The sequence below is a fragment of the Pristis pectinata genome, chromosome 6 (assembly GCF_009764475.1).
Source record: "Pristis pectinata isolate sPriPec2 chromosome 6, sPriPec2.1.pri, whole genome shotgun sequence".
In the NCBI taxonomy this organism is placed as follows: Eukaryota; Metazoa; Chordata; class Chondrichthyes; order Rhinopristiformes; family Pristidae; genus Pristis; species Pristis pectinata.
In genome coordinates this window covers 28,717,401-28,735,885 of record NC_067410.1, presented here as the reverse complement: position 1 = coordinate 28,735,885, position 18,485 = coordinate 28,717,401, and the positions used below count along the sequence as shown (strand labels likewise).

At 37.4% G+C, this 18,485-nt stretch overlaps 1 protein-coding gene across 4 annotated transcripts in view; it reads left to right on the top strand.

The window, feature by feature from the left end:
- The window catches only part of cadpsa (Ca2+-dependent activator protein for secretion a), a 337,975-nt gene extending 329,542 nt beyond the window's left edge, over positions 1-8,433 (top strand). For all 4 annotated transcript variants that reach the window (XM_052017899.1, XM_052017896.1, XM_052017897.1 and 1 more), the window contains 2 exons: positions 6,476-6,580; positions 7,171-8,433. In XM_052017899.1, the coding sequence (XP_051873859.1) occupies positions 6,476-6,580; positions 7,171-7,350 (285 nt within the window). In that variant the 3' untranslated portion in view covers positions 7,351-8,433. The remainder of the gene's footprint in view (positions 1-6,475; positions 6,581-7,170) is intronic.
- Positions 8,434-18,485: the final 10,052 nt, after the last annotated feature.

Here is an 18,485-nt window from a genome sequence, read left to right as displayed (position 1 = left end):
TTTTCAAGTTGTATAGTCTCCCCTGCTGCTCACATTGTGTCAATGAGGCAATTACAGGAGTTTGAATCCTTTAGCATTTCTCTAACACCTTGGATCTAGAGATTATCTCAAGATGCCCATTCAGCTTTCCCATGCAAATCTATGGCCTGGGTGAGAAGAAATCAGGCAGGCCCTGGATTTCCCTAGCGCATTATTTATCACAATTTTAAGTAGATTTGAACTGCTTGGATTGCCTTCAGTTGGATAGAAAGTTCTGAAATGAGGGGTCACTGGTGTGGGTTTCTATGGTAATTGAGCAGTATTGCCAATAGTTTTCCTCTCATGAGCAATAAAGCACATAATAATAGACAAACAACAGTGGTTAAAGCAAGCAGGTAGGATTACTATGTCCTTTTGTCGGAAGTATATAATGTGATGTAGTCAGATTTAAAGACTTCTCAACCCCCCAAATCCTCCCTACAGGCACCTGCTGTGTCATTTTCTAAGCCTAATCTCCATCCGTTAACTACAGGCCTCTTGCTAATTTGAGGCAAACTGCCAGATTTGCTGCTGAATAGTGCAGTGAAAAGCCTTAACTCATGAAAACCTTCTGAAAAAAGTGAGCCAAATATAGCACTTGCATGACAAATCAATGTGATCTTCTAACACAAGATACCATTGACAAGACTGCATTTCTTTACCCTCACTTTAATAGTTTGCAAAAAAAATTGCAGAACTTCCACACTGGAGCAACCTCCCCCACAAAACTTGTCACTTCACATTGCTGTCAGTCACCACAATAACAATCATTTCATGCCTCCTGCTAATTGCAAGCACAGCTGGGGCCCAGCAGGGTGCTCTTGCACAGTCCCAGGCCTTTATACCAGTCCCAATCTGTTCTGTAGCATGCACACACACACACACACACACAAAATTACTAGCAAAGGCAGAAAGAGGCAGAGTCACAGGTTGCTTGTAATCCCTCCACTTCCCCTCTAAGAATTCAGCCCTAGTAGAATTCTTGTTTTTGTTTTAGACTGTACAAAAGCTGCAGTGACCTTAAGTCACCAGAATTTATGTTCTGAATAAGAAACACAACTTCTTCAGGTGCATTAAGCTGTGGCACTGCATCTGGCTCAGTGCATTATGTTTGCAGCACCCCTGGAGTGAGTTGCGGCTTCCTGTAACATGTAAAATATGAGTGTGAACTCAAGGTTCATGGCAGGGAGCAGGGAGGCTGAAGCAGGAGGTCAGACAGCCTTTCAAATCTGGCTGTAGAACAAGGTTGCAGATGTTCCTGTGTAAGTGTAATGACACCAGCTCCCCGAGAACACAGGAACCCAGAGCTTCCTTCTCCTCATTTTCACGAATGAATGCCATAATCAGTATGCTGCTTGCAGATTTATTCAAATCAAGTTTTATTTTACATATTCAGAGATCAGAATGGCTTTAGTGCAAGCTATGATGTTCAGATAAACAGTCTTCATTCTCTGCTGAAGGCCCTATAAAAGGATACTTGTTAGATTTTATTTTACTGCACATTTTCACCTTATAATGGTAGTGTAAGGAAAATATTTCAGTATAAAATTACTTTAATTCAGTTGCTTCATTCGTCATGTTCGTAGGTAAGATGTTTCCTTTATTGGATGACTTTACAGATGCCAGTTTTGGGCTGCTAATAATTTCTTGTAGTTTCAGCTAATCACAAACCAGTCTTTCACAAATAAGAACAAACTTGACTACAATGTCTGGCAGGTGACTAAAATCACCGGGGTATCTTCTGCTCTATTCCTGCTGTGTTCTTCCCAGCCATTTTTGATTCTACCGTGTTTTTGGAGAACAGAACTATACACGAGAGGCATAATGTAATAAAGTCCCAACCTCAATTTTGACACAAAGTCATGTAAGTCCTGCCCAGTACTCAACCCACCAGTAAAATCTAGTTGGATCAATTTGTCAGGGTCACTGCAGGTGTCTATAAAGTGTAATGTTGTTATATTATTGCATTTCCCTTTGAAGTGGGAACTCAGCTCCAGGTAATTTAGTCATGTGATCTGAGTGCCATGGTGCTGCTTGGATTGCCAAGAGCGTTTCTTGCTTCCAGAATGCACCTTTCTGTATTGTTTCCTTACACTGAGTAAACACTCTTTACTTATCAAAGGTGCTATTAATGCCAGTTTGACTAGAATGGAAGATAAATTGGTGCAAGAGAAGAATAGCAGTATCTTTAACACAATTTCACAGAATGGATTCTCTGCTTTGAATTTTGTAAAGTGTAAACTGTGGCGTATGATAATTGAATGGAATATACAGCACAAAAACTTGCTATCTGGTCTCAATGTCCAATGCTGGCATTTATATGCCACATGGACTTCTTTCACCCCTATTCATTTCTCTATATCATTGTATTTTTCAGTTCCTTTCCCCCCCTCTAAGATCTACCCAGCTTACTTCTGAATACATCTACGATTGTCTTCCCATTTCCACTTTGTGATATCAAAGTTCCATATTTTAGTATCTGGGTAAAGAAGTTCTCCTGAATTTCCTACTGGATTTGTTAATTATTATTTCTTTATGACTGCCCACATCATCTTTATCTACCTTATCAATCACTTTAATAGTCCTCTATGATCTTAGAGATCTCTGTGGGGTCACTATCAGCTTTCTTTTCTATTTTTCTGGAGGAAAAAAAAAATTATAATCCCTACCCAGTATTAATGACCCATTAAGTAGGTGGTTGTAGATATGTGATAGACTCTGTGATGATATGGGAAACCATATATGTTAACTATAAAATATTGCTCTTAGAGGTAGCTAGCTAATAGTTACTGTGTCACTGGAAGCAGATCCTGTGCTCAACAACTTCCTGATCAGTAGGCAAGTTTAATGTCCTAGATGGCCATATGAAATTCTCGTATGTAAATATTAACATTTTGACATCCCAATTTCATTTTATTAAATCGTTCTTTTTCTGTTCACAATGCCAGAACTTATTTACTTACGACTGAAAGCGTACAAGCTATTTATCTTTCTACAAGCCCAAAAATTTGCTCAACAGTTCCACTGGTAGTGCAACCAAAGTAAAGAATTGACTACATTGAGAACAGTGGATACACATGTTGTGTTCCTCCAAGAAACCAATGAGCTTTCTTCTCCACTATTTATTGTTTTGACAAAGATCAACACTTCATGCAAAAGTGTGTAAATTCTGGCATTTGCAAGGGAAATTTGAAAGCTAAATTTCTACAACTTAAAGAATCACTTACATCCAATATTTAGCTTCCCTCACAGATAAAATAAGAATAGAATGCAAGTGGTTCAAAACTACATAGGTTATAGTGAAGGAAATATCAGACCTTCTGTTACCCAGAAAACACTGAAAATAATTGGGGGAGAAATTGAACAGCATCAGCAATTGAATTGGGAGCTGTGAAGGATTCCTCTGCCAGAATATGCAGGCCCAAAGCCCAGTAAGGATGAGACTAGGCTGCATGTAGACCAAGTAATTGGATTGACCACCTGTTCAAAATGCTAAAGTTCAAAGTGGAGCACGTATCATTCGGAATAATGCTGTGATCTAGCAATGGTTATAACTTATTTTGGTCCCAGCTAATTGAATATTTCAGCAGCAGTGGATACACCAGATCTTACCTTGAGGTAATGAACTCGTACCCAGCAGCAAGCTCAGTACTAATTTATCTTTGCAAATAAAAGTTCTTATTTTCAGATTCTACTAGCAACGATGTTTAAAGCTAATATTGTGGGAGTAGGCACTTACAAAGCATCAGATTCCTGATGATGGAGCGGGTGCCAGTGCAGATCAGGCAGCAGAGAACTCTCTGACATCAAGTAACTGGCCTGGCACTGCAGCACAAAGAAAAGCAGGACACTTACTCAAACCCACTGTTGTCACCTCATCCACAGCCCATCTCTCCACCCTACACCAATGCCAACTTGCTGTTGCCTCCAGCTCCCCACTCCCACAGTGAAATTCTGTTTGGCACTCAATAAGCCTGAGATGGAAATGGAATTTTAAAGGTTGGAACTGTCCTTGCTAATTAGGGATTTGCATCCACACTACTTCCTCCAGCACTACTGTCCTAAAGGGTCTCAGAGCAGATATTGAGAATGTCCTCTGAAGCTGCCCGTTCCTTGGTTATTTCTTTCCCTCAGTAGAGGCTTTCTCTAGGTAATTGTAGTCCCACCCAGTCTATTTACAATCTCTCCTCACTCCTAATAGTAAGAGACTTTTGGAGTTAGCCTCACTTGTTGGTGCCATTGTTAGGATCCTTCTCCCTTCTGTCATCATTCCCCTATCCCCTCTGTTAATGCAGCCAACTCCCCCTCCACCCTGCCTCACTTGTTATCCCTGCTGTGCCTTCTCCACGGAGCCACTACAGATAGGTGTTTATCAGGGCATGGAGGATTGCAAGACAGGATGTGGCATCAGTACAGAGTTTTTGTAGGAAGAGACTGTTGCCACAATATATAGATGGGTGGTAAGCCTAAACCCACCTGACATCCATATTTAGAGAAGTCCAGGTTTGGGAAGAAGTTATAGGTTTTAGGTTATACTTTTGCATTTGCAAGTCCTGGATGTTAAGTTCTTTTACGGTTACAATACTAGGGGCATGTTCCTTAAACTTCTGATAAAGCGAGTAGAAAAATTTAACATTGAATCCTACCATTGAAATGTGCAGTGATGAAGGCCACAAGAATACTTGCACAATGTAGTAAAGTTTCAAAAATAGTATGGTTCAGGACTGAATGAACTGCCTTTCCATTAATAAAAGACTTTATTGTGAACTGTAGTGTGGGCTCGTTGAGCTCTGTGAGCAAAATTTCAGCACCTTCAGCCCCTTTCAACAGCAATAAGGGTACTGCTAAAATACTCCAGTAAACTGTCTGGCTGCTCTTGGAGCCTAGTTAACATTAATATTGTAGTTATTTTTGTCAATGCAAGGTGAATTAAATTATGAGGTTCTTAGAATTAGTGCCTATTCATTAAAATGAATGGCAAGCTTGATCTGAATTTTGCTAACCTGAAACCAGTTGATGCATGCAATTGCTCCATTGACAGTGATGTAGTAATACTGTACATCATGAAATAGTGTTTTTTTTATAAAATTGAAAAATGTTTGTTTCAAATATTGATCATTCTTTTCAGTCCTCGGAGAACATCAATTACTCATTTGCAAAGTGAAATAGAAATGGAATATCCCAGTGATGTTAACTTCAATAACGTGTGTGCTTACAATTTATTATGGTGAACAATGCAGGATGGAGAAGTGTTCCCGTGCACTGATTTATCCACCAGTCACATGTGGAGACACCTGGAATTAGTGTTATTTTGTGGATTTTCCAAGTTGTAACTAGAATTTCACTCCCAAGTGTTTCTGCTAAAAAAAAGGGATGGGATTCCTCAAACAAATCAACAGCCCAGGGGGAGAAATCTAGGCAGGTGACCGCAAAATAAAATAAATCACAGCGGAGAATCATTTTAAATTTTCTAACCCTCTATTTCAGCTGAGCAGTTGTTTTTTTAATGTCACCAAAGTGTTTTTTTCTTCATTATGAGGCCACAAATTGCGTACTAGTGGTATCTGAACTTAAAAGGTGCACAAATGAACCTGTTCCGGACTGTCCAGTTTCCATAGATGCACATCCTAGCATTTGTTGGACAGGAGAGGGAAAAGCGTAAATATCCCAACTGCTGTCAATCCCATCACTTGTTCAACTAAGATCACTCATCTTCACGCTAAAGCAGACGCTAAACATGGAACCTTCTTGTTATGGGAGATGTAGTGAAATAGTGCAAGAATATTTGCATCACCAAGTGACCTCCTTGCAGACATATGGGATACAAAGGTTGACTATCATCTATGTACATATAGTATCTGACTGTAGTAGGATTATTTCTCCCCCTTATTGCAATTGAAATTTAAAGGTAAACAGCTGAAGGTAGAACTGAGGCAGGACAATTAGAGCGAGTTTATTCCTTTAATTAAGTCTCAACATCAATCATCATCACTTAAAATGAAATAATCTAGTCATTTTCTCATTTCTGTTTGTGGGGATCTTGCACTGTAAAAATGGGCTATTATACGTTCTATTTTATAACCATGACTACATCCTAAGAGTACTTAATGATTGTGAAGAACTTTGAGACGCCATGAGGTTACAAAATAAGACAAGTTTGTTCTTTCTTTCAAAGTAACTATTGCACTGGAATTGTTTATGTGTTTGGAACAGCTGAATCTCTCTTTGGGCAACAGTATTGCATAAATTATACGGTGGTTCATGCCAATGCTCAGTTAGAATTCAAGTTCTATCTTTTAAGATAGATTGTGCCTGATAATGCCAAACCTGGATGGTCTCAGCCAATGTTATCATCCATTTGCTGCTGCCCAGCATTTGATCCCAACACTGAACATATATCTCAACACTACCTAACCTGCTCTAATTCTTATGCTGGAGAATGTTACCTTTTTTTCAGCAATGGTACACGAGTTCCATGAATGTTGTCTGCACCTGGCTAACAGATCGCATGGACCTGCAGCTTCATATCTACCAGCTGAAAATCCTCATCAGGCTCGTCAAGGTGAGAAAAAAAAACTTTTGATAAATGGAGCAAGAATCTGACCTTTACAATCAGAGAACCACCATTTCAATAACTTGGGAAAACTTTCAACTGTTTTAAAGCACTGGAGGTTATAATGTACTCATTTCTGAATTAACAATAACCACCTAGAGAGTGCCGCAATAGCTTTGTGAACAGTGAAACTCTTTCCAACATTCCTGGTCCCACAAACACTTGAGTTTGCATTTGTGTTTACAGGAGGTGGGGAGTATTCTACCAAAAGGAAGTACATCATTAGCTTAAGTTTAGTCTCAACCCAGATATCTACAATTAAGATACTGACATTTTTTCTCCCCAGTTGGAGACATGAGTCACTATGCAAATATTGGCAAGCAAGTTGATTATGTTTCTTTATAACATTTGTATCGAATGCTTATTAATTTTATAAGATGGAGATTTTAAACTGCTACATTACCTGAACATTTACTGTAAATTGTCCAAAATCCTAAAATATTATTCTTGATGCATATTTAGAATCCTGCCAAACAATGAGTGTCAAGTCTTTTTAAACAGTATTTCAGTTATTTCTATATATTTTTGGACACTTATAGAAAGCATATCGAGACTTTCGGCTGCAGGGAGTACTCGATTCAACCTTGAATAGCAAGACCTATGAAACAGTTCGGAACAGACTGACTGTAGAAGAAGCCACAGCATCGGTTTCTGAAGGTGGCGGTCTCCAAGGAATTACAATGAAAGACAGTGATGAAGAAGAGGAAGAGGAAGATTAGATCACTGTTAGATTTAGAGGCTGAATTTTGACATAGCCTGGTAACAAATGCATGTACCACTCTGTTATCCAATTAGCCACAATAGGATCTTATTTTTCAACTACTTGTAATGGAAATGAGGGAACAGTTATCAGTAAGATTGAAAGGTTAGCTGTGTGAAAAAACTAGCACTTATTTGAATCATTGATTTCTAAATTAATTTCTATCTGTTCATGAGCAATATGGCGTAACCATTGTTTGATAATGTTACGTGAGATATGTAGGAATATTGCTAGGTGTGTCCCTGTTAAATGCAGAACCTATTTGGCGCTTCATCGATGTAATGTATATATATAATCTTGATGGTAAGATGTTGTGAAGATGAGTAAGGTAATTTTATTTATTTATTTATTTATATTTCTTTACTGGCTGCCAACTGCTTAAAAAGAAAATGCCCCTTGTATTAGTGCAATCTAAAGGTTTTATTAATAACCCAATGCATTTTTGTTTAATTTTCTCTTTTCATTGTTGTGCAGTTCCTTATTAATTTTCTCTTTCTTGAATGCATTTCTACGTATGCAGAAAAGAATGTTACAACAGTTTTCTTTCAGTATTTCTGAATTCAGATCTTTCTTTGGGTTGTTATGGAAGTGGCACATTTATGCCCAAATTAAAACACTCGGTTTTATTTAATGAAAAATCATATTCTGTGATGTATATTGAATAATCCTAATGAATTATCCCCAAAATATACTCAATTTGTTCATCTGCCTTTTTATTTAAAGCTACAAGTGAAACTTCAATTTTAAATACTCCCAACTTAAAAATTTATTTTCAAATGATTCACTTTAGTAATAGCTGATATTTTCACAAACTTTGACAGTTTCTTTCACACATCATGTTTCACAGTTGGTTTCCTGTAAATATAAAGCTGTATAATGCATTTAGAAAAGTAGCTGCATGAAAAAGGGATCACCTTTTCCTCCAAAAGCTATTAGTCTCTGTGTGAAGTAGCTGGTGGTGGAACAAACCATCTCGCTTTGGCCTTAAGCCCACAACTGTATCATGGAAAACTGTGGATTCTTAGTAAATTGTACAAACGTCTATCACTCGTGCTTTTTAAATCATGTTATAAATATGCTATTCTGTATTATCACCATGTCCGAACACAATTTTTTTTCTTGAATACACAAATTCAGAATGAAACTGACTGTCTGAACAAAGGGTACCAGGTAGTTAAATCAGAAAATGTGGGAAACGCTCAAAAGGTCAGGTAGCATCCCTGGAGAAAGAAACAGACTTAATGTTTTAGGTCAATTACTTTTCATCAGAATTGGGAAGTTTTGAGCTTAAAACAAATTACTGCTATCATGTTTAAAAAGCTTCTAACTAACAATCTTCCAAACCTTACTTTGGAATAATATCAGATGAGAGTGAAAGATCTGTACAAACATTGACTAGAGCTGGTGAATCATATTATTTTGAAGTGATGCATTGTATTTGTACCCAAGATCCAGTAAACCAAGATGATAATGACGTTTGCACTTGTCCTGTTTCACACAATATTAAACAGCCAGAAAATTCACTAAAAGAAATCAATTGACTGCTTATTTTGCAAAGCGGAACCCAGAGGACAGTACACGAATGGATATCACAAAGTTAGGGCATTATTTTACAACTACTACCTGCAAATATGTTTAATAGCAGACAAATGTTTATGCCCGGATTTATCCACTGGTTTATTACAGCTAGTAATAAATTAAATATTTTAGATTATTATGATGGCAAGGTTGTCAGCACTTTATTAACCTGTTTCTGGATTGCAACATGTGTAGTGATGTGTGATAACTCTAAAGTGAGATTAAAGAATAGTGCTGGTGTATGCCTGTTAATAGCTGAACTTATTTGGGATTTCGTACATGTAGTGAAGATTATTGGGGTCATTTTTCTGTGACAATTCCACCACTCATTCACCACCATGTGGGCAGATATGCCACAGGTACCTCAGAAAAATGTAGCAAAGCCCGCAGTTGTAACAATGTTCCTGATTCTTCCACTGAAGTGACAGAGATTGTGAAAAAAATTACCAAATCAATTCATCCTAATATCCACAATATTAAATGTCATTCAAAAAAAAGCACACATCCTATTACACTTCTTTCTGTTGTAAAGTTGTAATAGTAAAGTTTGTTACTCACTTTTAATTACATTACAATTAATTTCAAATGTATTCTTGTCTAATTTTGTAACTCTTTTTGTCAATTATCCACACATGCTACTCACATGATGCTTATCCATTGAAACCCATCTTTAACTCAAGCAAAGTATCCCATTTTTTATGAGAACAAATTTCTTACATCTTGTAACTGGTTACATTCTTCCCCACTATTCATGGGGCTAAACTTAGAGCGAACAGCTGAGGAAACCTACAAGAACTCCAGTAATTCCAAGCAACAGAACTTGAATCACATTTTATTTTAAAAGGATATTTCCTTCTCAGTCTTTCTCTGAATGAGACAAACAATCAACATCCACTAATAACATCACAGTGACTGAGCAACATTATCAATAATTTAAATTGATGGCCAAACTTCTAGTGCCACACTCTAGTAAAATCAAGATCTACATTCTAGCCTGCTTACTCACAGTTTTATCTGAATTGGTGCCCATTTTGTCTAACTTTCAGAATATTGAAGCCAAAAAGAGTTTTTCCTCCATAGTCATGAATAGAGTCAGCCCAGGTATGCTGTTCAAAATTAAAGCTTGACAATGTCCTTTCTGCACTAGAAGCTTATGAATTGACCTTTCAATTTATGATATATTGATCAAATGAATATCCACTACAGTATTCTCAGACCTGACACCAGAGCTGTAAGTTCTGTAAACATGTGCAAGACTATTATTGACAACAAATTCTTCTGCTTTGCATCTGCAAATACTTTTTTAAATAACACCATATTTCACAACTAACCTGTATCTTACTTAGATGTTACCAGCAGCCTCGCAAATCTTTTCAAATTACTTTCGCGTCTGCACAGGTCTGACTGCTGTGTACTTCTATATTCCAAGCACTCAGAGGGACATTTTAACCTCCAGAGGGACATTTTAACCTCCAGAGGCACAAAATAATTAAATGTTACAAATGGGAAACACAATCTCAATTGGGGACACGTGTACTTCCAGTTTTACCAGGGAGCATAGGTGAACAAGTGTGCTGTTGACATTGGCAGATTAACAATTATATCCCCGTGGTTAAGTGCATCGTCTCAGCAATGGTTTTTGACTTAACCTTTGCCAGCGGGTCCTCCAGGGCTCAAGAAACATGGCAACTAAAGGGAAGTTAAGGACTTCCAGATACAGCTTGTAAGGGTCTTTGCTGTACAGCTTGTGACCATTTTCTTCAAGCTAACTTGATGAGTCTGCCTTCCTCCCTGCAACCTCCAGCCAATCCCCACAAAACAATCAATCTCCTGATCTGTCCCTTTTCATAACATGATCAGGACATCTGCAATCTCATGCCTCTTTGCCATTCACAAGAACATAAGAAATTAGGAGCAGGAGTAGGCCATCAGGCTGTTCGTGCCTGTCCTACCATTTAATATGATCATGGCTGACCTATGCTGGCCTCAGTTCCTCTTCTGTGCCTTTTCTCCCTACCTTTCTATTCCTCAATCTATCAAATATTTGTCCATGTCCACTTTAAATACTTATAATGATCCAGCTTCCGCTGCCTGTTGGGGCAGAGAACTCCAGAGATTCACCACCCTGTGAAAAGCAATTTCTATGTACCTCGATTTTAAATGACTGACCACTTCTACTTGTATCCCATTGTTCAATATTCTCCCACTAGTGAAAACATCCCAACATTAGGATCTTGTATGTTTAAATATGGTTACTCCTAGTTCTTCTAAACTCCAAAGAATACAGGCCCAAACTATTTAATCTCTCTTGGTAGGACAACTCTGTCATCCCAGGAATTAGCCTGGTGAATCTTCTTTGTACTACCCAACCTTGACCAGTTACAGCATGCTCTAACATAAAGTACTAAATAGTTCAACTTGTTCCCACTTGGTGGGGAAACATTTTTTAAAAGAATCCCTACCAATTAATTTGGAGGCACCTTTCACATGTATTGGTGTTCCCAATGCCTGCAGGTGGGCACATTTCCCATTGGATATTGGAGCCATAATGATAGTTTCTGCCAGTCCATGCTTCTGAGTCAGTCTTATGTCAATACTCACACATCCCTCAGGGAATACTAATGGACTACTAGAACACTGATCTAATAATCTAACATTCATTTAAACTACACCATTTGCTCTTCCACCTGCACTTCCCAATACCCTCAATACTTATTCCACCTCATTCCTCTGTAAATCTTGTATAATTCTCATATAATTGAAGAGCCCATTTGGATGACCAAGTCTAAGCTGGTTCACAGAACAATCCCATCAATCCTATTCCACACTTATTTTCCTGTAACCCATTCTCTTCCATATGCCCATTAACATCCTCCTAACTCTCCCACCACCCACCTACACTAGCAGTAATTTACCAATTCAGCTGGCTATATACAGCAACAACCAGGATGCCAGTAACAAAGCCCACCAAGAAAGAGGTTTCTTTGGCGAGTTTCTCAACTCTAAATTACCACATGAGATATTTTGACTCCCGTAGATATGAGGAGTATAATCCTTGAATATCCTGGAGAACAAGAGATGCAGAATAACAGGAAAAAGACAAATCAAAGAGTCAAACTGCAGGAACTCCAATGGCCAGGCACTTAGGGGAGACACGTATGACACTGGGAATTAAGCAGGCAGCAAAAAGGCAGACCTTCAATAAAATCAACAGGAGGGCAGGGAGAGCCCGATACAAGAATGGTTGGACAGCAGGACAGGAGGAGAAAAAACATAAAACAATGGAACTTAAGCAAGGAGACATGCAGAAACAATGCAAGCACTTCAGTTCTGCTTTGCAGTATATTACCAACTTGGTAATACTTCACACTTGATTATCAATGGATTTATAGACAGTGAATGCATCTAAGAGTAGAAACTATTTCTGACTCCTAAAATTATGTGATATAATGGCATTTAAGCAAACATTCAATGGTCTATGTTTTTGCATTGAACAGATTCGTGTGCAAGGGATGTTAGTGCTGCGGCTGCAACCATTTTCATTGTAGAAACTCTCAGATTACAGATGACACTGTTTGATGCAAGTTTGTTCTCTATGGGCTTTTATATATTTGAAACTGAGATTGAGAGTACTTAAATTTATTTTATATCGGGTTAATACGAACAACAGATAATGAGGAATCTTTTACTACCAAACTGGGCTAGACCTGAAGCCTAATTACAAAAGGGGAAAAGTCATTGTCTAGACAATTGACTATCCAGTCTCAAATCAATTTTTGTTTTGGCAATATTGCAACATTCAGAGAGTTGTTGATTGAGATCTGTAGGCTTTTCTGAACACTGTGCTCATAATAAGGGTACAAGTTTAAGAAGATGTATTAAAATACTGGAATCCACAAGGCTCTGTTAACCATAATTGTCTTTGTTTAGAAATGGCTGAAGTCAAAAGACATAGAAATATTTCAGTTAACAAAAGGAAGGAACTGAAAGACAGAAGGTGTAAGTTGGAAACCTATGCCTGTTACTGTCTTGTTCCTCACTGCACTTAAAGAGACGACTATTTTGGATATAAACTTCATTTACTTACATTCTAGCCTAGGTGTCTACTGAGTCCTGTGCCTGGTTCAGTTGGTTGTTGACCTCTGCCACAGAACAATATATCAGCCCAATACATCACGGGCACATCCCTCCCCACCATCGATAATATCCACAGGAGGTGCCACCTCAGGAAGGCAACATCCATCATCAAAGATCCCCACCATCCAGGCTATGCCATCTTCTCACAGCTACTATCAGGGAGGAAGTACAGAAGCCTGAAGTCCCACACCACCAGGTTCAAGAACAACTACTCCCCTTCAACCATTTGGTTCTTGAACCAATTAGCACATCCCTAATCACTACAGTTTAGCAACACTATGACCACTTTGATCACTTTGCACTCAAATGGACTTTGTTTCTTTTTTGTTTTAAGTGTTCTTTCTTGTAACATTATGTATAATTTATGTTTAATTTATGTTTTTCTTGTGAATGCTGCTTATATGATGCTGTTTTTTTATTTCAAAAATAGACGTTATTCATAATTTTAAAAAATATATACAAAGGAAAAAACAGTGCAAAACTTTTACATTCATGGTCAATACATTCAGTAGTGTAAACTCTTTTTTCAAAAAGAAAAATAAAACTAGAGCACCATAACCACTTATGTGGCTCCCTGGGGTGATACATCATTTCATCGTTCGAGGGGCTTCCCCATCCACTCATCCCCTCCATGTGCAGTAGCAGAATGAGCCTAGACTGTGGTCCTTCCTCACAGAGCCTTAGCATTGGCTGCACTAAGCTTCAGTGCATCCCTCAGCACATATTCCCGCAGCCTGGAAAGTGCCAGTCGGCAGCATTCCCTTACAGACATCTCATTATATGAGGCTTTGTCCCTCTGATGCTGCTCCAAGTAAGTTTTTCATTGCACCTACCTGTGTATATGACAATAAACTCAACTTTGATATCACATTGCAGGAATTGTGACAGTATATACACCACAATCTATTGTAATATTTAATACTCCATTGAATAAATATTCAAAGGAAGTACAGCACAAAATACAGTATTTTTTCTATAAAAACAAGATGCTTAAGCTCAAAGGTTCAGCTAATATATATGTGTGATAATCTTTGAAACATGGAAATTTGCTGGTTGGAAATATGCATACTGGCCCAATGCCACAAAGCATGGCACATTGCAGAAAAATTAATGTTTTTCAAATAATAGATGAGAACTGAGGCACATCTTCATAACACTTCATATTTTGTCATGTCACTTGTTTCTTTATCTAAGTCACTGAATACAGTGATGCGTTCTGTGCAGTACGTTGAAAGGAACTTAGCATTGTAAACCAAGTTGTCTTTCTCCAAGAACACTGAAATTACCCTCATATTTACACACAACTTCACCATTGCCTCTTGACCAGTGAATTACATTAACATTTGCAAATTACGCTAAAAATTGATTACATTTTTGTATCTAGTCACAATTAATTTTTTGACCAATACTTAACAGTACTTGAACTAAAGGATCCATTAATAAGCATGGCTATAGCAGCCATGTTTGTGTGCAATAGTGAAGTAAGAATGTATGTATATTTTCACACAATGATAGCACTGGGTATGCTCAATTTAGATGAGACAGAACCTTTTCCTTTGATTGCCACAAGTTCCTTTTCCTAGTTACTTCCGATAGAAATTAAATGTGGGGATGTTGACATCATGGTTAAGACTGCACAATTTACCAAAGTCAAGTGTTTGCTTCTCAGACAGCAGAAACTTTTATTACACGATTTTATTGACTTCAGACACATGCCTTAAATGTAAGAGACATTGCCCTGATAATAGTAACATTTTTTTGTCAGTTGGCAATCAAAATCTCCAACTTTTCCACTGAAAGGCTCATTCATCTACTATTACTCTTCATTCACAGTAATCCAAACCCTCTCTACACCCAGCAGCATAGTCAGGACTTTTCCTAAAATTTTCAGAATGGCAAACCATTAGATGATTATTATTGAACATACTTTAAAATAAATGGTCTTTCTGGGAATCTTCCACTCATAAGGGGAAAGGGACTGTCGTAGTTTAATGTAACACTGGAGATTCAATAAGACTTGGAATTGTTGAAGAAACCCTATGTAAAAAGCTGACCTCTTTGCCTGCTGCCTGAAGCTCCTAACCTTGTAATGCAGTATGGAAATGTTCTGACCCACATGCCTGCTGGAAGAAACAAAAGCAGTGGATTAACAGGATGTCACCCTCTAATCTGGGTGACATTACACCCCTCAGGGATTCCCTGACTACCAGCTTCATCCAAACCAGAACCACTTTCTGAATACATGTCATTGCTCTACAAGGTGAATTGCAAAAAGAAAAGTAAAAGGCAGTGCCTTTACTGTGGAATGTCAAGCTATTTCCATCCAAAAATAATCCTATCATTTGTGCCTTACAACTACTTATCCAGAATAGTTTGATTCCACTGGCCTCGACACCTCATTTAAACACAAACCTTTCAGCCTGGAGTGAAAGTCAAAGTACAAAGCATCATCTTTGCCAAGGACATTGTGGGCCATCTATCCAGCTTGCTACGGCTGTGTATGATGTAAACTTGGCTAAGGTTGGACTTCTAGCAGCCTGCACCTAAATTCTCTGTTAGCTAAGTGGCATGTGAGCAGATACATTTTCATCAGCCAAATAGAAACCCAATCTGAAATTCTCAATTGTTTTGCTTAGAGACACACGCATAGCAACGGAACAACAGAATAACAGGAGGAGGCTATTCAGCTGCTCAAGCAATTCCCTAATTCAATTTGATCAGATATAATTCATTTTGGAACTCAGTTTACCTGCTTTGGATCCACTTGATCCCCTACCTAATAAAAATATTAATCAGTCATAAAAATGTCTAGTTACTTAATATTTATAACCTTTTGGGAGAGGCAATTTCAGATTTCCACTTCCCTTTTGCAAAAAAAAATGTTTCCTGATTTCACCCTTAAAATTGTTCTATGATCTGGATTCTTACAAAGGAAATATTTTGTTTTGATATATACTCTTTCAGATCTTTTCTCCCTGCTTAAACCACTCAACTATATTACTTCCTAACCTATCAAATTCATACAACCTTTTCACATAAATGTTTAAGCCCTGGCATCATTCTGTATTGTATTCTCTCTAAATAACTTTCCTATGACTTGATGTCCCAAATAGAATGCAATATTCTGGATATTGTCTGACCAATACCCTGAAGATGTCAAGAGTCACTTCCTCCTTTTGTATTGAAGCAATCTTGAGATAAAAGCCAACATTCTGTCATCTTTGGGATTTTTTTTAATGTGCTCAAGTGTTGTGTGAATTGTGTTCCTGGGCATCCAAATCCCTTTCCTCTACCAAAGCTCCTACTCTTTCATTAGTGAGATGATATTCTGAATTTTCTTTCTTAGGTGCAAAATTTAGTTATTTACTTTCCCATATTGTACACATGCTGCAGTTTCCCCCACTCATTTAATCTACTCACATCCCCTAATAACTTTTGTTCTCATCCACACAACCTGGAGTCATAATCGTTACATGCTAGTAAGAATCTGAGTTTTATATGCATAACTAACTAATAAAAAATATTTGATTGAAATAAGAGATTCAATGAATTCTACTGAACTAAAAATATACTGGGAAAACAGAAAAAAATATCATGTCCAAGTTTTTATTAAACTATATTGCCAGGAGTTAATAAGACTTTAGAAATGATGATTTATCTTTACAAATAATAATTTACAGGAATAGTTTTATAAATTATAATTGAAAATATAATATCTAAATATTACTAAAATTCATGTTATGGAATATATTCCTGTTACATCATAATAGAAAGCTCATAGCAACATCACAAAATGAAAAAAATCATTTTTTATCAACATGACTTACATATCAAAAACTTAAATTCCATCTTTTCTCAAAGATTAAACCATTTCCAAGCAAAACATGAATAGAAACAAAACTTAAAATCAGAATTGAGATTTTCAACAAAAATATTATCAGCTTTTTCAGTTGCAATTATTCTTAAAAGTATTTTATTACCTTCCTTAAAATTTTAGTTCAGGCTCTAGCATTTCCCTAAGTCTGGTCTCCAGTTTAACATTTTGCCCAGGTCTGTAAGCTATTCTGAGCATGTGCAATCTACCATTTCCCATGATGCATGGGTAGCACTCCAATCACTCAAGTATGGAACAATATCTAATTTGCATTTCAAAATCAATTGAGAAAAACTTAATGGATAAATAATGAATCAGTGTTTAGGAAATTGTAAATTGAATGGGATTTTGGTACGCAGAGGAAGAAATGTGAACAGTATGTCTGTGAGGGAGAGAGAAAAAGGGAAAATAATGGGAAACTACTTCAAGGCTTGGTTCTTGCATTTATTAATTTAGAAAGTATGCACATTTAAGAAGGGAAGAATGGTGTAAATAAACCACCTATAAAAAGCAAAGGAAATAAACTATAAAGATCAATATCATTTTTATTTTATCGTAAGAAGGGATAAGTATTCTAATTATTGAAAAATGTAAGTTAGGTAGAGAAATGCAATGAGACAGAGCATGAGGCAATCGAAAGTGAGAATCAAAGGCGGACCAAATATCTTTTTTTCCCATTTGATTTATTTTCTTAGAGTGAACAAGTTCAATTTTAAAAGCAAGCAAAGCTACTAATTATCACCAGATTGTCATCTGTATTTAGCCATTATAATTATTGACATCTGATAGACAAGAGAAACAGAAACAGACAGAGAGAGAGGCAAATTGACAGAAATAGAAAATACATTAACAGAGAAACTCTTCCAAGAACGACAAGTGCCAAATGTAATATTTCTAGATATTTTTAAGATATGTGTCAGAATTTAGGAGCACCTAACTCTGAAGTTTCTCAGTTTCTTGTCCTAGACATTGGGAATTCACAAAGAACTAAACCTCCCTCCATTGTCCTGCCAAATCATAGATTCCCTCCAGAGTCATACAAAACCAAAGCAGCCTCACAGATGCTGCCTGACTGATCAGCGTTTCCAGCATCAGCAGTGTTTTGCTGATTTTGGTATACATTAACCTGATACTCAATTAGCAATATACAGGAAGAATATTTTCCCTTACCCTTAAGCTCCCTTATGACTCCAGTGTATCTAAAACTCAAGACCATCCCGTACTGCCGAAAGGAAACATCTGGAGTGAAGCTAAAGCCCCACTTCCCCACCCAGTGGTCTAAATTCCAGCCAACAAATTATCGCAGTTCTTTAGTATGCTTATAAAATTACCCAGTAGCGTGCTACAGAATGCAATATGTGAGACTTAGTTCCAGATCATGTCCAAGTTCAAGTTCAAGTTATACTTTGTTGTCATTCATCCATATGCTGTAAAACACATGGAGGAACGAAACGTCATTTCCCCCAGACTCACACAACAGAGGACATACATAGAACAGAAGACAC